Source organism: Ictidomys tridecemlineatus, unplaced genomic scaffold, assembly GCF_052094955.1.
Source record: "Ictidomys tridecemlineatus isolate mIctTri1 unplaced genomic scaffold, mIctTri1.hap1 Scaffold_112, whole genome shotgun sequence".
Classification (NCBI taxonomy): Eukaryota; Metazoa; Chordata; class Mammalia; order Rodentia; family Sciuridae; genus Ictidomys; species Ictidomys tridecemlineatus.
Genome location: NW_027521049.1, coordinates 132780 through 157569, shown reverse-complemented (window position 1 = coordinate 157569; position 24790 = coordinate 132780). Strand labels below are relative to the sequence as shown.

Below are 24790 nucleotides of genomic sequence, written 5' to 3'. Positions count from 1 at the left end.
ATGCATGAGGCACTAAATTTACTCCATAGTACCACACACACAGAATGCATACTCTTTGGCCTTGTTAATTAAAAAAATAAATTCAAAATTATTTATCATCAGTACATTTATTTTACAATAATAAAATGTGTTATAAATATATTTGTCAGTGGGAAAAATTATTCATGACAATGTATTAGTTTGAATTATATGTCCATTTTATCTGTTATATATCATATTTTTAAGCAAATATATATATATATATATATATATATATATATATATATATATATATATATATATATTTAACTTAGACCAGAAGAAATTAAGTCAAAACCTAGAAATTAAATCTAAACTGTCACTAGATGGTAGAATTACAAGTTTTATTTTCTTATTTTCTTTTCCATATGCTTTTTATATTTTGAATAATGTACAGATATTTAGAATGTGATTTTTTTTAAAAAAATCATGTATAAGGGAAAAACTTTAGTTATATTAATGTAACTGAAATTATTTTAGCTTTATAAAGTGTTAATATTTTGCTTCTTAACATAGATTTTAACAAACTTAAAAAGATTAAATGTCTCATATATGAATGTATGTGCAGATTGATAGATAAATAGGAATATCAGGAAGAAGAAATGGTTAAGAATTTGTTATAAGTAGTTTAGTTTTAATTTTGTTGAGCATATCTAGAATATATATATTATGTAGTTGGACACAATACCCTTATTTTATTTTATTTTTAAGTGGTGCTGAGGATCAAATCCAGTGCCTCACATGTGCTAGACACTCTATCACTAAGCCCCAGCCTTAGCCCTACAATATGTTTTTTTATTTTATTTTTTCTATGTTGTGCTGAGGATTGAACCCAGTGCCTCACATATGTGAGGCAGGCACTCTACCACTGAGCTGCAGCCCAAACCCTAAATTGTCAATTTAAAAAAAAATTTAGTTGTAGAGGGATACAATGCCTTTATTTATTTATTTATTTTTTAAGTTTTATTTTATACAGTGCTGGGGGTCAAACCCAGTGCCTCACATGTGCTAGGCAAACACTGTACCACTGAACCACAACCCCAGACCTAACTTGTCAACATTAACAGAAAGTGTTTGCTATTTTATCAAGCTGGTTCATTATATGAAGTGAATTTGAAGGTCTGATAATACAATTAACTTGCCTAAGATATTCTGTCCAGAGCTGAACTCACAGGAGGTATACTTATGAATTTGAAGGATCAAAGCCATGGGAATATTGATATAGTATAAGGCTAGCAATTCCCTTAATTCTTTTTTTAAAGATAGAGAGAGAAATGAGAGAGAGAAAGAGAGAGAGAGAGAGAGAGAGAGAGAGAGAGAGAGAGAGAGAGAGAGAGAGTGCGCGAGTTTTAATATTTATTTTTGGTTTTCGGCAGACACAGCACCTTGGTTTTTATGTGGTGCTGAGGATGGAACCCAGGCCGTAAGCATGCCAAAAGAGTGCGCTACCGCTTGAGCCACATCCCCAGCCCCCCTTAATTCTTGCTTAAGAAAAAAAGATTATAATGAAGAATTTCCATTTGGAAACCCTACTTCTTTACTCTAAGAGCTGAGATATTTTATTTTAAAATATGTGTATGTGTATTTATGTGGGCATACATACACACGTACATAAATCCCATCGAAAATGCTGCAAAACTTTTTTTTCATTTTTAATCCTTTGATTTTTGAAATAAATTTCAAACTGAATTTTTTTTAGAGAGAGAGAGAAAGAATTTTAATATATATATATTTTTTAATTTTAGGTGGACCCAACATCTTTGTTTGTATGTGGTGCTGAGGATCGAACCTGGGCTGCACACATGCCAGGCGAGCGTGGTACCACTTGGGCCACATCCCCAGCCCGTCAAACTTAATTTCAAGTGTAGAAAACACCAATATACCCTCCTCTTAGATTCACAATTAACATTTTGCCTCAAGGATTTATTATTATCCACATAACCCTCATACCTTTGTTTTTTTTTAAAAAAATTTAGTTATACACGGATACAATATCTTTATTTTGTTTATTTATTTTTATGCAGTGCTAAGGATAAAACTCAGTGACTTACATGTGAGAGGCCAGTGTTCTGCCACTAAGCAACAACCTCAGCCCCTGTACCTTTATTATTAATTTTGCTGAACCATTTGAGAATATGTTGAATTCATCATGACTCTTTAAATACTTCACAGATTTCCTAAGAACAAGAACATCCCTTACATGATAATAGAAGAATTATAAAATTTAGGCAATTTAACACTGATAAAATGCTGTTATTATTCATATGCATATTTTAAATGTCCTAATCATGACTTTTATAGAACTTTTTCTTTTCCTTAGTTGTCATATTTCTTTAGTTTTCTTTAATCTGGGATAGTTCCTCAGGGTTAATCTTTTGTGACATTAATTTTTTTTGTTTGTTTGTTTTTAAGTTGTACTTGGACACAATACCTTCATTTTTATTTATTTATCCACTTGTTTTTTATGTGGTGCTGAGGATCCACATGGTAGGCGAGCACTCTACTGCTAAGCCACAATCCCAGCCCCATGACATTAATATTTTTGAAGAGTGCAGGCCATCTACTTTTGTAGAATGTTTCATAATTTTGAGTTATCTATTTTTTCTTTACTTTTATGCATTTTTGGAAAAATACTATATAAATACTGTTATGTCTTCTCAGAGCATTTTATAAGAAAGCATATAATGTTGCTTTGTCTCATTATTGGGAATCTTAACTTTAATGACTTCGTTAAGACCGTATCTGCCTTATTTCTCCACTATACAGTTGTCATTTCTCCCTTTTATAACTAACAAGAAATCAATGGGGAGATATTTTGAAACTACCTTAATTGTTTGCTGTCTATCTAATTTTCACACAGTGGTTTTAGTATCCATTTTGCCTGAATTATTTATACTTACATGTTTCAAAATGGTAACATTTTAATTTATTTTCTTAATAAACTGTGATAAATGTTAGGAGCAGGAGAGAGTTGTTGAAGATTGAATTTCCAAAAGTTTTGGAAATGGCACTTTTTTTTTCCATTTTTCATTTTCAGAAGATTCTGTGCCCACACCTGATGAAGTTAGCATGCTGACAGCAATTGCACTAATCCTGTGGTCTGCTAGTAGTGAAATAATAGGAGTCCAGTCATTACAGAATGGCTGCATGAACACATTTAAAAATGCATTAAATTCATGTGACCCATGGGTAAGTTACACCTAAGCAAACATTCCACTTTATCAGGAGAATATCTGGTTGATTCATTAAAATGTGTTATATATAAGGAAAACCTAAGTATTTACAGTAAGAGTTTTAAATGGAAAAAACTAGAAAATATCACTGGGTTTAACTATAAAAGAAACACATTTGTATGTTTACTTAAATATGCAGAAATTCTCTAATATCTTTGATTAGTTCTCGGCCATATTAGGAGAGATTTTCAGGGTTTCCAATATTTATTTAAATTATACCCACTACATTAATGGATAAATTTATATTATTGCATATTTTAATAAGCCTATTCAAAACTTGTTTGTTTAGAAAATATGTTTTATTATTTTACAGTGGTGAAGTCTTAAGTTATGATTATCAAATCTTCTGCATATCAGGAAAAATAAAACAACTTAGGAACATTCCTGGCCTCCTAGCTCCCTGAATCAGAGTCTTCAGAGTTGTGACTCAGGAATCTGTATTTTTAAAATGCTCCCCAGGTATTTCTGATGTCAGTGAAGTTTGGCAATTTGTATTCTACAAAGTGCTGAAACAATTTTATTCCACTATTTTCCCCCAATACTTATAACTTTTCTTCCTTCCCTTCTTCCTTTTTTAAAAAATAATTATTCATATGAAGTTTTTCTAATCTAAAAGCCAGTGAGACTTTATTTTTTATGGCTACAAAACTTAAATTGGTATAAAGAATTATTTCAAGAGATTCCAATTTTTTTGAGAGGTTTATTCAGTTAGCTTATTGAAAGAAAGTTCCATTACTCTCTTTCATTTCTCTTATATGGAAAATAACATTTATATTTTCATTGTGCTGTATTACGTACATATTAAGATGTAATGTGATTGTAGAGCAGGTAAGAACTATCATGTGTTAATTTATTGAATGATCTCCTTACATAGGTTCAAGCCAAATGTTACCATCTTCTCCTCTCAGTCTTCCAGCATTCCAACCGTGCCCTTTCAACTCCCTACATCCATTCATTAGCTCCCATAGTGGTTGAAAAGCTAAAAGCTGTTGAAAGAAACAGTCCAGCCAGTAACAAAGAACTTTTGGCTGTTCAAGAAGGAATTAAAGTTCTTGAAACATTGGTTGCTCTTGGTGAAAAACAGAACAGTAAGTTTTTTTAATAAAAAGCCATTACTCCAAAATGAAGATCTGTATTATACATAAATCTTATTTGATATTGGGCATAGGCATTTGCAACAGTAAGTTTACTAAGGAGCAATTACTGTCTGAAAGCATAATATATTTGCTTATGTTAGTAACATAATGCATTGAATTGATTATTTTTATGAGCAGAAAGTCTCAATGAATTACTGATGACATTTCAACATACTGTGTTTTAAATTTTCTGGGAATATATCCTTTAAGACTGAGGAAAAATACATATGTTCAATAGATTTTTAAAAATATATTTTTAGTTGTAGTTGGACACAATATCTTTATTTTATTTGTTTATTTTTATGTGGTGCTGAGGATCGAACCTAGTGCCTCATACTTGCTAGGCAAGCGCTCTATCACTGAGCCACAGCCACAGCCTCAGATTGTTTTTCAAATGGAGCCTCTCATATGCTTGATGGTCTGTTTGTTTGTTTATTTATTTTTAGTATTTCAACTTTTTTAAATTTTTAAAAAATTTTTTAAATTGATTTTTTAAAAAATAAATGACAGTGGAATGCATTATAATTCTTATTACACATATATAGCACAATTTTTCATATCTCTGGTTGTATATAAATTATGTTCACACTAATTGGTGTCTTCATACATATACTTTGGATAATGATGTCCACCACATTCCACCATGCTTGCTAACCCCCTGCCCCTTCCCTTCCCCTCCCACCCCTCTGCCCTATCTAGAGTTCCTCTATTCCTCCCATGCTCCCTGATCCCTACCCCAATATGAATCAGCCTCCTTATATCAGAGAAAACATTGGGCATTTGTTTTTTGGGGGGAATGGTTAACTTCACTTAGCATTATCTTCTCCAGTGTCATCTATTTACCTGCAAATGCCATGATTTTATTCTCTTTTATAGCTGAGTAATATTCCATTGTGTATATATGCCACATTTTTTTAAGCCATTCATCTACCGAAGGACATCTATAAGTTTTTTCCACAGTTATTGGGAGCAAATTTTTACCCCTCACACATCAGATAGTGCACTAATCTCTACGGCATATAAAGAACTCAAAAAGTTAAGCATCAAATAAACCAAATAACCCAATCAACAAATGGGCCAAAGACCTGAACAGACACTTCTCAGAAGATGATATCAATCAAAAAATATTCTACTCCCTTTCCAATTTTCTGTGAAAAAAAAATTTAAGAGAAGGAGTATTTGAAAATGAGATAATTAAGAAAAAGTTGAAGGCTGGGGTTGTGGCTCAGTGGTAGGGTGGTAGAGAAATGCAAATCAAAACTACTCTAAGATACCATCTCACTCCTGTGAGAATGACAGTTATTATGAAGACAAACAACAATAAGTGTTGGCAAGGATGTGGGGAGAAAGGTACACTCATACACTGCTGGTGGGACTGCAAGTTGGTGCAGTCAATATGGAAAGCAGTATGAAGATTCCTTGGAAAATTGAGAATGGAACCATTTCACCCAGCTATCCCTCTCCTTGGTCTATACTCAAAGGACTTAAAAACAGCATACTACAGGGACACAGCCACATCAATGTTTATAGCAGCACAATTCACAATGTTCAATAGATTTTTAAAGTAACACATTCTACTCCTTATAATAAAGGTATAAAAACTTCATAACAAATATAATCAGATAAGTATGAATACCAAACCTTATTGTTAAAATACCTCAAAAATTGGTATTTTAAAATTATTTTTAATTTAATGAAAAACTGCCATATACATCCATTTAACCAAATTTAAAATAGCTTAAATCTTACTTTATTTGCTTAATGCTTAAATCTTGATTTCATCAAAATATATTATTTGTCTTTAAATATTAGTTTTATTTATTTTAGAAAGTCTAAATTTTTTAAATAGTATCTAATGATCAAACATTATGCTGTTTACAATTTTCAAGATTCTCTTCCCTGCCTGTCTTCATGTTACATTTAATTTTAAATGAGCATATGTGTTCAGGAATTGATCTTGAGTTGACTCAACTGAAAATTATTTTAACTATTAAAGGCAGTAAGATCAGTGCTGGGATTACAAAATGAATAAGATTTAGAACTCATCTTTATGAAGTTCATAGTAGTAAAATAAAAGTACACATAAAATTATATTGATTTTTCTAACATGCCATAGTGTCAGTGATAAATTTTCTACCAAAATAACCTATATATTAATTTATTACTAATTTCAACTAAATGTATCAATTTCTCTAAAACAGTTGTCTCTAACTTTCCCAATTTTGACACTCCTTCCATGCAATATATTAGTAATTGCCTCTTTTTCTTTCTCCCCATAATCTGCGAATCATTAATCATCAGATCAAATGAATTCACCTGTGCATTTTTCTCTCCTGCTATCATAGTTCTATACTATAGATTTTTAGAAGGGAGTTATTGCAATAGACTTCCTTTCTTTTCCCTTCATTTTTTCTTTCTTCTCCTTTTCTTTCCCTCTTTTCCTCTGTTCAGGGCTTTGTGGGCCTTGTACATGTTAAAGCATATGCTTTATCACTGAGTATCAATTCCAGTCCTGCAATAGATTTTCAAAAACCAATACTACCTTTCCAGTTTCCTGTGAAAAAATTTTAAGAGAAAGAGTATTTGCAAATGAGATAATTAAGAAAAAGTTGAGGGCTGGGGTTGCGACTCAGTGATAGAGCACTTGCCTAGTGCATGTGAGGCTTCAATTCTCAGCACCACATAAAAATAAATAAATACATAAATAAAGATATTGTGTCCATCTACAACCAAAAATTTTTTAAAAAGCAATTGAATGATAGTGTTGAATGACAGGATAAAAGGTTATAACTCCCTTGACAAGGATGGAAGAGCCATTGGGCCAGACAGTAGGCATAAGATTAAGACATTGCCACTTTCTTCTATGACATCTAACCGTCATTTTTTCAGAAAAATAGAAGGGACATTGGAAGAGTAGAAGTGTGCTTTGCAGGTATGGGGACACATTAGGGAGGAAGGAGGCAAGGGGAAGGGGAAGAACTGGGGAATGCTGGGGAGTGTAGTTAACCAAATTATTCTAGGGACATTTATGAATATATCACAGTGCATTCCAATTTATATGTAACTATAATGCATCAAGTGAAAAATAAGTCCATAGAAGGAAGACCAATAGAAAAGAGGAAGAGAACCAGAGAGGAAGCAAAGGAAAGGGAAAAGGTAAGGAGTATTCGGATTGAAATGGAGAAAACTATGTTACTTTTTTTATGAATATGTCAGAATGAACTCTCCTTTTATGTATAATTATAATGCACTGAAAAACAAACTTTAAAAAATCAAGGATAAAAAAAATTCAAGAATTGAAAATTCATGCAGTGGCTCCAGAGGCTGAGACAGGAGAATTGCAAATTCAAAGAAGCCTCAGCAACTTAGTGAAACTATGCTTCAAAATAAAAAAAATATATATAAAAAGGGCTGGGGATGTGCTCAGTGGTTAAGTGCCCCTGGGTTCGATCTGTAGTACCAAAAGAAAGGAAAAAGAAAATTTACCCCTTTGGAATAATATCACTCAATATAAAGGTAAGTCTAAAAATGTTGCTGTCAAATTAATATATTTATTCATTTATTTGATGGTACCCTCCTAATGAATGTTCTATTCATTAATAAGATTCATTTGCCTGTGTGTGTGGGGGGGGTACTGACATTGAACAGGGCCTTAAGCACACTAGACAAGCATTCTACCACTGAGCTACACCTGCACTGTGTTTAGCCTTAGATTTTAATTTTTTAAAAAGCCAGCTACTTATTCTATCTTTTAAAAGTCTTGGTGTAATAAAAAACATTTGTAATTTGAATAAAGCTGTCCAAGGCTATAAAATGACTTCACATATTATAAAATTCCTCTATTTAAAGTGTACAATTCAGTTGTTTTATTATAATCACAGGGTAGTACAACTCTCACTATAGTCAATTTTGAACATTTTCATTACTCCCAAAAGAAACTCCATATTTTTTACCTGTCATCTCACAATTTTCCATTTCCCATAAGCCTTAGGCAACTGCTAATCTATTTTCTGTCTCTATAAATTTTCTACAGAGATATTTCATATAAATGAAATCATATAATATGTGGTATTTTGTAACTGGTTTTTTATCTGTTCAAAATATTTCAAGGCTCATCCATGTTGTAGTGTGAATCAGTAATCCATTTCTTTTTATGGCTGAATAATATTCCATTGTATATATGCCACATTTTATCATCAACTGATATATTTTATGAGTTGAAGGACATTTAGTTGCTTTCACTTTTTCCTTGTTATGAATATGATGTTCTAAATAATTATGTACCAGTTATTGTGTGTGTGTATGTGTGTGTATATATATTTGTATACATATATATACATATTTTTTTTTGTTTTGGGTACTGGAGATTGAACCCAGTGGTGCTTAACTACTTAGCCATATCCCCAGCCTTTTATATGTTTTATTTTGAAGCAGCATCTCACTAAGTCCTCAGGGCCTCACTAAATTGCTGAGGTTGGTCTTGAAATTTCTATCCTCCTGCCTCAGCCTCCTGAGTCACTAGGATTACAGGTGCACACCACCATGCCCAGCTGGATACATGTTTTAATCTTTTGAGTATATCCCTAGGAGTGAAAGTGCTGACTCAAATAGTAACTTTATATTTAACTTTTTAAGGCACTGCAAGACTGTCTTCTAGTCTCATTTTTTTTTGCACACATGCATGTGTACACATATCTCCTTTTCAGTCATCTATTTATATATTTATTTCTGCCTTGGCTATTTTTTGCTATTCTTGGTACCTCTCAAACTTTTCCCATCATTACCCTTTTCAGGGTAGACTGCATCATATCTTAGTAATGTCTCTCTTCCCCTCCTCCCTGCCTCTCTCCTTTTCTTTCTCTCTATCTCTGTTAGTACATCTTTATTCTTTCTCTAAGTATTTTTAGGCCATTGATAAATCAACTATCAAAGGAAATTCTTTTTGATGCTTTGTATTTATTAATATTTCCCCAGCCCATGAGATTTTACAACCCAAAATCATATATATTTAGATTATAAACATCCAGTGTCATATAGCTAAAAGAAGAAGCAGCATTATAGCCAGTGAATTCTGAAGCATGATCCAAGTAGTTTAATAGCATAAGCAATAAAGTATCATCTGTTTGCTTTCCAAGTTCTCATTATTCAATATTATAGGTTTGGCTTCTCAATTTATCTAGAGAAAAATAAGCTCTGAAGTCAGGTGTTCCTGTTCTGAATAGATTCTACTAGTCACAGGGATAAAATACAGGACCACATCTACAAAATGAGTGGAAAATTTACTAGGTATTTTTTCTTTGATCTTTTACATATCTAAAAAGTACATCTGTCTTCATAGTTATCTGCTTATTTTTATCAAGAGTGAATCTTTTAATAATCCTTTAATATTGGCAAATAATAATAATATTAAGTTTGATAAATAGTCTTTACATGTGTGTAAAATTGTTGTTACAGCATGACAGCATAAAACATCAAATATTTCATGCAGGCACAGAAATTATAAAGTATTCCAGATCATGGGGCTTGGGATGTGACTTAGTGGTAGAGAGCTTTTCTTGCATATGTGAGGCACTGGGTTTGATCCTCAGCCACATAAAATAAATAAATAAATGAAGTTGCAAAAAAATATTACAGATCATTAACTATCAATAAAAGCTGCCATTTCTCGGCTGGGGCTATAGCTCAGTGGTAGAGCGCTTGCCTAGCAAGCATGAGGCCCTGAGTTCAATCCTCAGCACCACATAAAAATAAATAAGACAAAAGCTGCCATTTCTGTTGAATGTCAGACTTGTGTTAGACACTTTATATTCATTATGTCTTCTGTTCAAACAGTACTGAATGATGGATATAATTAGCCAATTTCCAGAACATTTAATTTATGAAATAACTATTTAATTATATGCATTAGTATTCCTCACATTTGGGGGGGGTGGGTATCAGGGATTGAAGTCAGGGATGTTTAACCACTGAACCGCACCCCCACCTCTTTAAAGAATTTTTTTTATTTTTTTATTTTGAGACAGTGTGTCACTAAATTTCTGAGGCTGACCTTGAACTTGCAGTCCTCCTGCCACAGCCTCCCGAGTCAGTGGGACTACCAACCTATGCCACCATACCCAGCTACACATTTTCTTCATTCTTAATTGGAATTTTTATGTTTGTGTAAGAAATGGCTAAAGTATAGCTATAAATAAATTTATTTCCTTAATACTTTCCATCAGATGGGTTATTTTAAAAACCTGATTTAATCATTATAAGTTCATCTCTAGTTCTTTCTTATACAGCTCACAGAATTTTACTTAAGTAAGAATTTTATATATCAATCATAACTATCCCAGGTTTTTATAAAAATTATCCTAAGCAAGCATGTGATAATCATGTCTACCAGTGACAAGTTACAACTACTCTTTCTTTCCCATTTACTCTATTCTTTTCCCAAAGAGGAATTTGTTTACACCCTTTGTCCGATATCCACAATTCTCTGTCTCTGTCATTGGAACTCATGGCTTTCTACCTCAGTATGTTCTCATACCTGTAATGTCTTTTCCCCTACCCCACTACTGTCAATTCTAGTCAAAGAATCCATAGAAATTTAAGTGGATTTCTTCGAGTATTCTAACTTCCATTATTGATACTTTCTTCCTTTCTTTTTCCTTTGTTTTTGATTATTTTCTTTACCTCTTTCTTCATTTCAAATTATTTCAAGTTAGAGAGAAAAATGGCTTTTGTTTTGTTTGTGAAAAAAAGGGCTTTAATCTTTTTGTTGGTTGGTTGGTTGGTTGGTACTGGGGATTGAATCCAGGGGTTTTTACCACTGAGCTGTATTGTCAGCCCTTTTTATTTTTAATTTTGAGTCAGGGTCTTGTTAAGTTGCTGAGGTTGCTGAGGCAACCTTGAACTTGGGATCTACTTGCTTCAGCCTCTGGAGTTGCTGGGATTATAGGATAGTGCTACTATGCCCAGCAAGGGCTTTAATCTTGTCCAATGAGCATACAAAGAGACTCAGGAAAAAGGAAAGTCAATTTTATATCTTGTTATGAATTAATTTATTTCAATCATTAAGTTTACATTCAGCAAAATTTTGGAAAAATTCCCAGAACCCACCAACCAGAACAAATGTTAATATTTGACTTTATTTATTTCCATAGTTGCAATCATCCTACATAGTGGATGTTGTATCTTGCTTTCCTCTATTTATTTTATAAGCATTTCCCCCGTACTACTACTCTGAAAATATAAGAGGGATTTAGCAATGACATTTTGATGGCTGGCTACTTAATGTTGGATGTGCCATTATCAATATCCTGTACATGGATACTTTGTTTCCAATTTTTACATTTCAATATAATGTTGCATTTGACTTTTGAAAAGTCAAACCTTGTATACTATTTTTTTAGGATAGATTTCCTAAAAGGGTTATAAAAATATGACCGTTTTCTAGTCCTACCAGGGACCAAAAAAAAAAACAGACTTGAATTTTGATAGATTGTTGAATCTTTAGAATGTAGTAATGTTTTTGGAATAAACAGATTTGAAAATGAAACTGGGTCACTCTTTTCTAAACTCCAAGAAAATAATATAAAGGAAACCTTTTACATTGCCAAATATTTTGATATAACGAAGTGTTATATTTTTTTAACGGCATTTTAGTTGAGCAGCAAGTAGAAAAGTTAATGGAGTTTGGCCTGTTTTTAGTGAATACTAAATTTTTTGATAGTACTGTTTTGAATACTATGAACCCCAGTGTGTATACATAGGAGGTGGAGAAGGGTAGAGAATGTCAAGACAATGACAAACTGATGTTCATTTAAGCCAAGTGATTTAGAGGAACTCATATTTGAAAAGAACCATGTGATCATTAATTTTTAGGTAGGAGGTCCAGGATAGCCCACCTGCGTAAACAGGTCAGTATGTCACATAAGTGTTTTCCAAATTACTTAAAAATGAGTTTCCTGGGGCTGGGGTTGTGGCTCAGAGGTAGAGAGCTTGCCTGGCATGTGTGAGGCTCTGGGTTCGATCCTCAGCACCACATAAAGTAAAGTGAAGACATTGTGTCCACCTATAACTAAAAAATAAATATTAAAAAAGTTTCCTAAGCTGTAAAATAAAAATAGAGCTGGGTGTGGTGGCTCACACCTGTAATCCCAGTGGCTCTGGAAGCTGAGGCAGGAGGATTGTGAGTTCAAAGTCAACTCAGCAACTTAGTGAGACTCTAAGTAACTCAGTAAGACACTATCTCAAAATAAAAAGTGCTGGCCCAGTGGTTAAGAGCCTCTAGGTTCAATCCCTAGTAAGCCACCCGCTCCTCAAATGGATTGCCTTATGACAGTGCTTTTATTCACACTGGACACATGAATAAGGAGAACTTGAATTCCCCTTTATCAAAAAATTTTGGATATGATTCTCCAAAGCTGTCTTTTATTCATTCATTGGACAATTTATGTATGACAGATGTTGGGAATATAGTGGTCAAACAAAGAATCTATCATAATAGGCTTACATTCTGGCAGGAGATGGAATAAAACAATCACAGATGGTAGTAAAAAGGAAGGAATGGTACAAAATACGGCATGCAAGAGGACAAAAGGTAACATTCTTTTTAAAGGTTATCAGGAGCCCTTAAGATTTATTTTTTTGTCGTCGTTTTGTTTTTTTTTTTTTTGTAACAGACATTGAACCCTGGGTTGCTTTACCACTGAGCCACATCCCCAGCCATTTTTTATATTTTATTTAGATACAGGGTCTTGCTCAGTTATTTAGTACCTTGCTAAGTTGAACTTGCTGACTTTGAACTCGTAATCCTCCTGCCTCAGCCTCCTGAGCTGCTGGGATTACATGTATGTGCCACCATACCCAGCCACATTTACATCTTAAATAACCTGTTAGTTGTCTCAGAAACACCTCAAACTTGATTAATTTAAGATTGAACTCTTCATCTTCTTACCTAAAACCTGCTTCTGTGACCATGATCTCCCACTCAACAGCTAAATTCTCCTTTTGCTTAAGCCAAAAGCATATCATCACTTACAATTCTGGCCTTCTCACTCACTATGCTTAATACATCACCAGATCTCAATAAATTTTTTAAAAACATGGAATGCTTCACAAATTCACATGTGATTCTTGCATTTGGGCTGTGCTAATCTTCTCTGTGTGACTCCAATTTTAGTGTATATGCTGCCGAAGTGGGCACAAGTCTCAATATCTTACCAAATTCTTCCATGTGTCTTTATTATTACTGTTACTACCCTATTCCAGTTCACCATGCTAATTTGCAGTACAGATGATTCTTGACTTAACAATGTTTCATCTTAAACTTGTTTGACTTTATGATGATACAAGCAAGAGTGCTACACATTCAGTAAGCTCCATACTTCAAATTTTGTATTTTAGTCTTATACCAGGTGAGGAATAGACATAGGATAGTCTCTCTCCATGTTGGGTAGTGGCTGTGAACTGCTGCTCCTGGTCAGCTTCAGTAGAGCCTCGTGCTACTAAGAGGAAACACAACCATGTCTCTATAGTGTACCCTGTTGCTAAGCTAGGATGTTCAGTAGGTTAGGTATATTCATACATTTTTGACTTATGATATTTTCAATTTAAGATGATTTTATCAGGATAAAACTCCCATCATAGGTGAAGAAATAAAAATATAGCTGTGGATGGTAAGCTCAGCCTGGGTAGGAATCCAGCTATGTCACAACTTGTATAACACTGGTAAGTCACTTGTTTGTTTTTTTGCCTCAGTTTCTGTTTCTGCAAAATAAGAACAATAATACTGTTTATCTCATAGAGTAGCTCTGTATTTGCTGTTTTCTACACACAAAATAAAATGACATATATTAAAATTTGACACCTTACTAAAAACTCTTCAGCTGGTTACCTTAGATAAAGACCAACTCCTCAACACAATTCTCAAGGTCCTACATAACCTGGCCCCTGCCTTCTTCACCTCATTTTATTTTGTGCTGGTATCTATGGCCATGTGGTAGTGTCCTTAGATGTCCAATAAAAATCGAGTTTACCTTATTGGGACATTGTAAAGTTTGAATTAAAACACATGAAATGCTCTTCTTAGTACATGTGCAATAAATATTAACTATAAAATAATTGTTATTACTTTTTATGTCAGCAATATTGGGTTTCTTTCATCATACTTTTCTTCCTCTGAGTATTTGAACTCTGCTTTAAAACTCCATTTTGCCCTCTTCCTTTTTTAAAAAATTAAGGAAGAATTAATTTTTTAATTAACGTTGCAGCATTAATTTGGATATTGCCAAATACTAAGAACCATTTTATTTAAATTGTCTTGTTTTTCCTAGTAAATTTATATGTATTGGCTAAATTTGAATGCAGTCAGCTTACTGGTCATATTAAACATTATGAGTTCATGGGAAAGTCTGGATTAGCTGGTTCAAACCAGTCCTACTCTCCTACTCTTGTTACTTTATGTCCTGCTGCTGAGGGGAAATCTGGAAAAGGAGATAACATAGATAATGGTGGAATTTTCCATTTTAGAGAACAAAAACAAGTACTATAATTAACACATATTGAACAATAATAATACCCAATGGAGAGCCTGCAGAATAGAGTTGTAGTACATTCAAAATATATTAAATCCTGTTTTAAAAAAAAATCTAAGAAAAGCATGTGTTCAAAAAATTAAGCAGACATTAACTTCATTTTTCTTTGTTTTCTGGCACAAAGTCCAGATATTTTTCCTCTGTCAGGTTTGTAAAAAAAATAATGTGCAAAAGTATATCACATTTTAATTCTTTTGAGAAGCAGTCTAACAGGAGTTTGGGGAGGTGGTGCTGTTCTGAATAATTCACACCTAAATGAAGATTGTGTGTCTTCTGCTGAGAAAGTGGCTATACCTAGAAGCCAGTGTATTTCAGTTGCATTCTTGGCAGGAATAGCCAGTGTTCAAAAATCTTCTTCTTACACACACACACACAGACATGCACACACACACACACACACACACACACAGACTTATTTTCAGAGAATGAAGGTTATATAATTGTTTGAAATTCAGTTCTTAGCTTAGAAATGGGGACACTTTAGTTATTAAAAGAAAACTATATTTGTTGAGTAGAATTTTCATTCACTGGAAATTTTAAAAGGGAAAAGGGGAAGAGAAACAAGAGATGGAGTTGAAGGGGAGAAAACCAGAATGTGGTTTTGTATGTGGTTTTGAATATGTCAAATCCCTGTCTTCTTTGCTTAGAAAAATAAAATTTGATCAACAAGAGAAGTCTTGCTACAGTTTCAGAATTGTGTAATCAATTTGGTCTCTCCTGTGTTATTTAAATTTATTAAAGTAATCCTGATTTTGGATTTGAAGTATTTATTTCTCAGATATCAATTATGATAAAATTAGTTTTAATTTAAAATTAAATTTGATTTTCATAAACTTATTAAATATAATTAATAAAATAATTTTAAAATTAGGCAGCTCCTTAACCTCAACCATACTCATCCAAGAGAAAATAATAATAGTAATAATAACAACAACTAACAGAGGCTATTTTCCCATCATATCACAAGCCTATTATGTAGATTTAGTTCTTGGACTCAAAGAAAGTTTCAAATGATAGATTTCCTTCATTTCTAACTTATTATTGGCTGTTTTCCCAACCAAGCCATTAGCAGACTTCAGATCTAGGCAGTAGGTTTGGCTGGAGTCTAAGTGAAGTCAGATGCAAAGGCAGGTAAGCAGTCAGAAGAAGGGAGAGAGATTGCCAAGAAGCCAGATGGTAGCAGAGGAGCCTAGACAATGGGTTATCACTTGTTCTTCCCCCAAATTCTCTTCACCCTTGGGGCGGCCTCTGTCTTAGCTCCAGCTGTTCCCTCTTTTTTTCTGCTCAGAAATTTGAAAGAACTGTCAAGTTCAATTTGAAGTTTTTCTTTGGGTAAATTCTCAAAGACTCAAATAACTGGTCATTTAAAATCACTTGAAAAAAAATAACCACTCATTTTAATGAAACACACACACATGCACACACACACACAGACACACAAAAGCAGATGTATTGTCATTTTATATATTATTTGTTGGGGGGGTAAATAGCTGCGCACGAAAGGACAACACTAAAAGTTCAGAAGCATAATATGTAAATTCTGAAAATAACAGAGAGGGAGGAGGGAACATAGAACAGGTGGTTATTCTATCAGAAGATAGAAAACTAAATAATGTGGCTGCATAACCAATGTGATACTGCAATCTGTACATGTGGAAAAATAAGAATTCATACCCCATTTAAATAAAATGTATGATAGGTCAAGATCATTGTAATGTTTTGAGCAACTAATAAATTAAAAAAAATCAATAAATAAAGTTAAGAATAGTACATAAAAACAAGTAATGAACTTAAATAAAACCAGCAATGTTCATAATCCTAATAAATATAAATAAATTAAACAATAAAATGGAGAGATTCATGAGTTAGATTTTTTTTTTAATTCAGTTGAATGTTATTTCAAGATTCACAGTAAACATAAGGACAAAGGAAAGGCTGACTATTAAGGCCCTGTGTGTTAGACTGGATTACTACTGGTCCCAATTTTTCATTCCCCTCAGATTCACACTCTTGCCATAGCCTCTTCCTGAGTAGTGTAGACTCTTGCTTCTTGGCTTTGGACTTAGTCATGGGACTTCCTTTGGCTAGAAATGACAGTGTGCCAGTTCTGAGCATTCCCACGTGTTTTCCATTATCCTCTTGCTGCTTTGCCTTTACCATGAGCACTTCTCTTATAAAGTTGCTGTCCCAGTAGCACCAACACCAGAATACACCCTTGTAGAAGAGAGAGATTCCCCCACCAACCCACAGGCCTGCAGCAAGAAGCAAAGCTGTCCGGCCCAGCCCAGCTTAGATCAGCAGAGCCCAGCTGATAAGTGTTCTGTGAGTCAATCTTTTATTTTAGTCTCCATGTGCTTACTTGGCATAATAGGGAGATATAAGGCCTATAATCTCCTGCCTACCATTTTGAACCCTGGTTTTGTACAAGGTGCTTTTGTATTTTCATACCCTGCCAGCTCAGCAGCCCTCGGGAATGCTACAATCTGCAGGATGGCCTCCAGTTCTCCATATCCTCCTTTAGGTCTTAATCCCTTTTATGCTATTTAAATCACAGTGACTTATCTGCATTTATTTTTTGTCAGATTGGCCTAGAATGTTGTGGGTGCTGTCCAATACTTGATACAGTGTTTTCTGGCTCATTGGTTGCTAGGAAGCACTTGGGAGTAGTGATCTTTTCAACTTTTAAAAAATAACATAAGGAAGAAATCCACCATCTCCTTTCCTCTGCTGAGTTTACCTTTAGCTCCTAATATGAGTGGCTCCTGTTTATTATTTAATCAAAATTGTACCTCTTTTTTTTGGCATGCTAGAGATTAAACCCAGGATGCTTTATCACTGAGGTTCACCCCCAGTCCTTTTTATTTTTCATTCTGAGACATGGTCTCACTAAGTTGCTGAGGCTGGCCCCAAACTTGCCATCTTTTTGCCTGAGCCGCCTCAGTCAGTGGGATTACAGGAATGCACCACTGTGCCTGGTGCCTCTGATGTATTCTTTTTTTTTTTTAAAGAGAGAGGTAGAGAGAGAGAGAATTTTAATATTTATTTTTTAGTTATCGGCGGGCACAACATCTTTGTATGTGGTGCTGAGGATTGAACCCAGGCCGCACGCATGCCAGGCGAGTGCGATACCGCTTGAGCTACATCCCCAGCCCTCTGATGTATTCTTAACAACATCTTCCTTGTAGTTTTGAGAGCTTTTTTGGGACACCTATTCTCCACCTATTTATAAGTTGTCTATGGTTCCCATTTGGCTCCTTCAATTTTTGGAAAGCTATGTTTTTTCTGTAATAACCTCTTTGCTTCTGATAGATAATAGTGATGTAACAAGAAGGCTGTGCTATGGCTTCCAGAGAAAGTCACAAAAGTTAGATGAGCTTCTCTCAGGCATGAGATATAGCGCCATTGGTTGTAAGCTCAATGTTAATTGGTAATTTGGTACATTCAGCAATAGGAGAGGATATTTGCTGATTGGTATGTGAGTGTGCTTCAGAAAGTGCTTAAGTAACATCTACCATGTGTGGTGAAGCTGTGGAAAAGATGGAAAAGAGACCAAACTCAGGAATTCATGAGGTGACAACTGACTAAAAAGCAAATCACCAAACAAAGCCTAATGGACAGCACTGTTATGAGACTGAAAGCCAAAGACATTTGCACATTATCCAAGGTCAAGAAAAGTATTAAACCCTTCTCACCTAATGTTGTATTATTTAAAAATAGATATCATTAATTTTTAAGAAATATAAACTTTCAGTATCTTCAAAGACAAACACATGTAAAATAGGTAATGTGTTGATCTGTTGATGATACTACTATGACCAGATTGTACACAGGAACAGATCCCTGTGTTTCTTTTAGGTAACACATCACTGTCCCCTACAAGCCAGTGCTTGTGGTGGCTGAAAAACATGACCACAAGGAATAACAAGACTTGCTGGGTGTAATGATGCATGCCTGTAATCTCAGCCACTCAGAAGGCTGAAGCAGGAGGATCGTAAGTTCAAAGCCAGCCTCAGTGGCAAAAAGTGCCCATGGATGCCATCCCCAGTACCACGAAACAAAACAAAAACAAAGTAACAAGATAGTATAGAACACAGGAAGGAGTGAGCAGTTCATTTTGGCATTTTGACTAGAATATAGGATATCTTGGTAAAGAAGAAGAGGGGGGAGAGAGAGAAAAAGAGAGAGGAGTATCACCATAAGTTAGAACCAAATCATGGAGGCTTTGAAATCCAAAATATGAAGCCAAACAATGGGAGTACATGAGTCTGGGTTTTGTTACTATAAAGAAATTGTTTGAGGACTGGGGTTGTGGCTCAGCCAGCCGTAGAGGGTTTGCCTAGCATGTGCAAGACCTTGGGTTCGATCCTCAGCCCCACATAAAAATAATTAAGTAGAATAAAGGTATTGTGTCCAACTATAACTAAAAAATAAATATTAAAAAAAGAAAGGTTTGAGCCTCCATCCATCACTGGATTGCTTTGTAAGAGTGTAAGTGTGTGACTACCTCCTCAGATAAGGACACTTGATGCTCCACTAAGAAGTCCAAAATTCCCCATTTCCTGATTGCTTTGCTTTTTTTTTTTTTTTTACTTGTTTTCATTTAATTCTCACCATGGGACTTAGTTTTCATCTGTTGGGGAGCTGCCTCAAGGCCTTACCTTGGTTGAACTTATTTTACATTTCCTGTCTCCCCTGAAAGTGGCTTTCTATCTCCCCACCCCAGCTTTACATCACCTGCCATAAGCACAGCTTATGGAAATAACTCAGATCACCTTGAGATACCTAAGAAGATTAGAAAAGAGGAAAGAAGGAAGGGTGGGAAAAGAAGCAGAGAATGTCTCCTGTCTCTTAGATCCTGGTGACTGGTCCCCTGGTGACTGCATTATCTATCCCCAAGAACTCAGTAGGGATCTACTGTCAGGCACCTTTGCTGCCCAAAGCAACTTCTCATTGATCTACTTCTGGGGATCTTGGAAAAGATGCTTTGAAAGTCTCCTCCCGGGTTGGGAGTGTAGCTCAGTGGTAAAGATCTTGCCTAGCATGCAGGAGGCCCTGAGTTCAATCCCCAGTACCATCAAATTTAAAAAAAAAAAAGTCTCCATGCCCACACTTGAGGACTTGGTAACCTATTGCCCAAAATAGCCTCATAATATGCAGGTCCTCTTTCAAGACTTGTTAAGAATCCCAAATGGTGGTAGCAAAGCAGTAAACCAACCCCCATCTGACTACATGGATTGCACACCCATACAGTGGGTTACAATTCTGAAATAACCTCTCTCCATGCCCTGTGAAGGATCCCGGTCTCTGTCTTCCCATCACTCTGCCCACAGTGGAACATTTTATGAACCACAGTTTAAGGCTTTGAAGCAGCTTCTCTTTGTATATAAAAGAATTAAGTATTATTTTTACCTTTCTTGACAGTAATAACTTTTGAGCTAATTTTTTTTTTGTTCTACCTGTTCAATGACAACCCTGCTAACCAGTTTAACCTCAAAACTCACTTGAATTCTCGAGACCTGAAGACAGCTATTGAGAGAATTACCCAGAGAGGAGGACTTTCTAATGTAGGTATGTGACCCCACTTCAGATAATTCTATCTTGTTGCCATGGTTCTCTTTCTATGTGGTTGTCTTCTAACATTCTATATTAAAGGAGGAAAAAAAAAGAATCCATCAACAAATGACTCATGTAACATCTGTGTCTTTTCTAAAGTATTATAATGAGTTCAGGTGGCAAAAATTGTCAAAACATGTGTCATCTAGTTCCAGCTTGCTTGGTTCCTCAGGATGCCAACATTCTTCAGGACAAGCAGGACTGCTGTTGTGACTATTTCCTGGTTGGACTCTAAGTTGCCAAGATTGAACATTAAATCCCACCACCAATTCCATCAGAAAGCAGTTCAGTGCTCCTTGGGAGTCTTGTTCCAGTCAGCTACTGTTGCAGCAATGACGTTGCAAACAGAGTCTTGTCCTCTATTTCAAGATGAATCTTTTGTGATGTTTGAGCCTTTGGAGGGGGAAACAGAAGTTCAAGATGTAATCCTCACTGGAGCAGGTTCAGAAACTCCATTTTATCATTTCACCCAGAGGTGATGGGGCATTAGGAAACAACAGTTTCACATTTTCACACTAACCGTGCTCAGACTGTCAAAGAACCCATGCCAATGTGTAATTAATGTATAAATGTTAGCCTGATTTTGGGGGACACAAGGGGGATGATTATATGCTTCTCAGGGAACCTGTTCATACCATCAAAATCCAAAGGACTGGAGATGTGGGCCACATTTGCTTGGCATGGAGAATCTACGTTCAGGGTGTAGAACTATCTTATCCTTGAGGGAGTTACAATAAATCTGATTAATTATTTTCCTCCCCCAACCCTGAGAGAACATTTTGTAGCCATCAAACATAAGAATCAAGTAAATGCAGAGCCTGTCACTTTTGAACAATGTTAAATAAACACTGACCAAGCTGCTGTTCTCCATGCCCCAAATTCCAAAGCATCTTCATTACAAACATGATAAAGTTGATTTCTGACTTGTTCTCCACTTAATACTTCCATGAGCAAAATTTTACTGGAGAAAAACTTCAGAAGACAACTAACTTCCCTGAGGAGATCAGAAAGGTGTTTCAACCTAATCAGTATACCTTTTTCAGTGTACCACAGGTTTGAATTCTGCCTCTGGTTCAGAGTTTGGGTTCAGAGGACAGAATCCAACCAGCTGGTTCAGGTATAAAGTGATTTATTTCAGAGCATTAAACATTATGAGAATTATAGAAAGGACTGAAGAAGCAGAATTTGGGAGCTTCTTTTGGAAACGGGGCTTCCAAAGGAGCTGCTACCTCTTCCAAGATCTAGAAATAACTTTCTGAATTCTGGCACCATAACCTCTTCAGGAACCTGCTTCAGCAGGAAGCTTACAATTAGGAAGCTTCTTCTACAGCTGCCACTCCAGAACCAAGTCCTCCCTGACCCATTCTTGCCCACAAAAGGGCTATTCTGCACCCTCTCTCCTAACACCATCAAAGCTAGCAACCACACAAACATGTCTGTCAATGGTGCTCCAAGAGAAGTCAAATACTCTACAGATTCTCATCAGCATAAACTGCTGAAAGAAAAGTATAGCCCCTGCCTGCTGTCATCTTCTAAATCTCTTGTAAATACATCAATTTGTGAAAGTAAAAGAAAGCTGAAAATTTAGGTGCAAGAGAGTATGGACATTGTAGTTTTCAGACATCCAGCATCTGGTTTCAAGACCCACTACAAGCCCCGCACAATGGTGTATGCCTGTAATCTATCAGCTCTGGGGGCTGCGGCAGGAGGATTGCAAGTTCAAAGCCAGCCTCAGCAATTTAGCAAAGCCCTAAGCAATTCAGTGAGAACGTGTCTCTAAATAAAATATTTTTAAAAAAAATGGCTCATGATATGACTCATTGGTTAAGTGCCCCTGAGTTCAATCCCTAAGTACCAGAAGAAGAAGAAGAAGAAGAAGAAGAAGAAGAGGAGGAGGAGGAGGAGGAGGAGGAGGAGGAGGAGGAGGAGGAGGAGGAGGAGGAGGAGGAGGAGGAGGAGGAGGAGGAGGAGAAGGAAGGAAGGAAGGAATCAACAACAACAATAAAAATCCACTGCAAGGTGGGTGGAATGTGCATCAAGCACTGGTTCACTGTGGGCTCAACTAGACTCAAGATTAGGTGGGGCAAAGTGATCTTTTGGCTCCCTTATGGTGCCTAATATTGAGCCAGAAAGGACTACTGGAAGCTTTGGGACTTGATGGAAATTATCCCTTGGCCATGGAAGCAGTTTTCAGCAGCCAATGTTTTCTCTTAGCAACCAGGTTCAGTGCAGATAGTTCACAGGGGTTCACTAAGACACTTCTCCAGGACTTTAGATGTAACCATTTGATACTTTCATTTGACAGGTAATATTATACTGCCCAAACCAGAGAAGCATTGAGTGTAATAATATTTACTTAAAGAAGGTGGTTGTTAGCTGTTATTAGGGACTCATTTGAGAATCTCCAAAAAGAATATGTATGGCCTTGCTACCCAGATAGTACTCATACACAAGATCCTGTGTATAATTTCAGAGGATGCATGGGTATACATACACATCTCTCTCACACACACATACACACACACACTGGTTCCACACAACCCAGCAAGGGAGCCTTGTCATCCCAATTTGCCCAGGGGAACTTGGGCTTTTAGCACTGAGAGTGGGAAATTGCTGGAAAAGTAGGATAGTTTGTCATCTAGTTGACTCTGAAAATGTCCTGAGACCCTGCACATGGGAGAAAGGCATCTCAAGGTTTCACAAACTCTCATGATTGTTGCACTCAGCTGAAGCAGATCATTGGCCTGGAAGTTTAGACCCAGAGACCATTAGGGACCATCCAGGGCCACACAGCCAGTGGTTGGCACAGCCAGGGCTAGAACACAGTCTCTCAGTTCCTGGTATAGCTCTTCCCTGGACAGCCAAACTTGGGCCTCTGGCTTGGAACTGGCGCAAAGACCGCTGACCACAGAATACAGCCCTGCAGGCCCAGCAGCTCCCAGGATTTAGGAAGCCCAGAGAAGGCTACTGTCACTCCAGTTCAACTCCCCTGATCCTGTGCTCTAGGACAAAACGTGAGGCAGCTTCGAGACTTCGAGTGAGTCTGGTACCCAAGCAAATAAGAGTCCCTTTATTTCTATGAAAGTATTTCCCTGCTACTTGCTGGTCCCTATAACTTTTTTCAAGGCAATTAGAAATTAAAGGCTTAAAATGAAACTAAGGGAGTGATGTGACAGCTGCATTGTGAATGTGCCCCAGTGCCACTAAACTGTACACTCACAAATGCCGCTGAATTGTACACCTAAAACTAAAGTGGTTCAAAAAATAGAACAGTAAACTGGGAAGGAATAAGTGTGTTTTTCTGGACCTTTTTGTGCTGCTGTGATCTGTTTCTGAATTTACCACTGGCATAATCCCTTCAAGCATGAGTCTTTTTCTTCTAGGCTGGGCCATCTCCTTTGTGACCAAGACCTTCTTTTCCAAAGCCAATGGAAACAGAGGTGGTACTCCCAATGTGGCCGTAGTGATGATGGATAGTTGGCCCACAGACAAAGTGGAGGAGGCTTCAAGGCTTGCAAGAGAATTTGGAATCAACATTTTCTTCATCACTGTAGAAGCTGCTGTGGAAAATGAGAAGCAGTATGTGATGGAGCCTAACTTTGCCAACAAGTTTTGTAATTGCCAGAGACTCACCCACAGTCAAGCTCCCCTGTACCCTGAAAAGCTGAAATTCCAGGAAGATTATTTTCTTGGGCTTTCAAAAGTGTATGAATCTCACATCTAGGTAGTGGTGTCTCCAATGAAGGAACCTCAAATTACTCTCTGAAAGAAAAGTCTCATACCCACCCAAGGCCAGCAGCTTGGGAACAGAAGGCAGGAGCAGTGTTCCAAAGGTCTCATGTGGAGGCTCTTCCTTGCTCCTCCCACAGCATCAGGGACCTCGACCAGGCAGTAAAGGAATGCTTCATATAAACACATGAGCATGCACATGTATGTACACACGTACACACACACACACACACACACACACACACACACACACACTTTCACACAAACATGCTACAAATTAATCAATCTGATAAACAAGAGAAGGGAGGTGTTGCGACATTTCAGGCAGGTCATGTTTCCAATGCTACTTCTTGGTTCTGCTGAGATGTCTGGCTGGACCTGTGGCAGGACAGATGGGATAGTTGGCCTCCTGTTCCAGTCTACTAAACTACCTTTGGTGTTTTCCAGTGGCTGTCCATGTAAACCTTCCTTCAAAGGC

General features: G+C 36.2%; 1 protein-coding gene and 3 non-coding genes across 4 annotated transcripts in view; 3 read left to right on the top strand and 1 right to left on the bottom strand.

Moving 5' to 3' along the window:
• LOC144372512 (HEAT repeat-containing protein 5B-like) overlaps positions 1–24550 on the top strand; it is a 29550-nt gene extending 5000 nt beyond the window's left edge. The window contains exons 4-7 of the mRNA XM_078035855.1: positions 3056–3207; positions 4126–4339; positions 20454–20538; positions 23967–24550. Coding sequence (XP_077891981.1) covers positions 3056–3207; positions 4126–4339; positions 20454–20458 — 371 coding nt within the window. The 3' untranslated portion in view covers positions 20459–20538; positions 23967–24550. The remainder of the gene's footprint in view (positions 1–3055; positions 3208–4125; positions 4340–20453; positions 20539–23966) is intronic.
• Positions 7149–7273, top strand: LOC120887082 (U6atac minor spliceosomal RNA). The gene has a single exon (XR_005730250.2). It is a non-coding gene; the product is annotated as a U6atac minor spliceosomal RNA (small nuclear RNA).
• On the top strand, positions 10058–10130 carry Trnaa-agc (transfer RNA alanine (anticodon AGC)). The gene has a single exon. It is a non-coding gene; the product is annotated as a tRNA-Ala (tRNA).
• LOC120888261 (U6 spliceosomal RNA) lies at positions 13474–13580 on the bottom strand. Its single transcript, XR_005731754.1, has one exon. It is a non-coding gene; the product is annotated as a U6 spliceosomal RNA (small nuclear RNA).
• Positions 24551–24790: the final 240 nt, after the last annotated feature.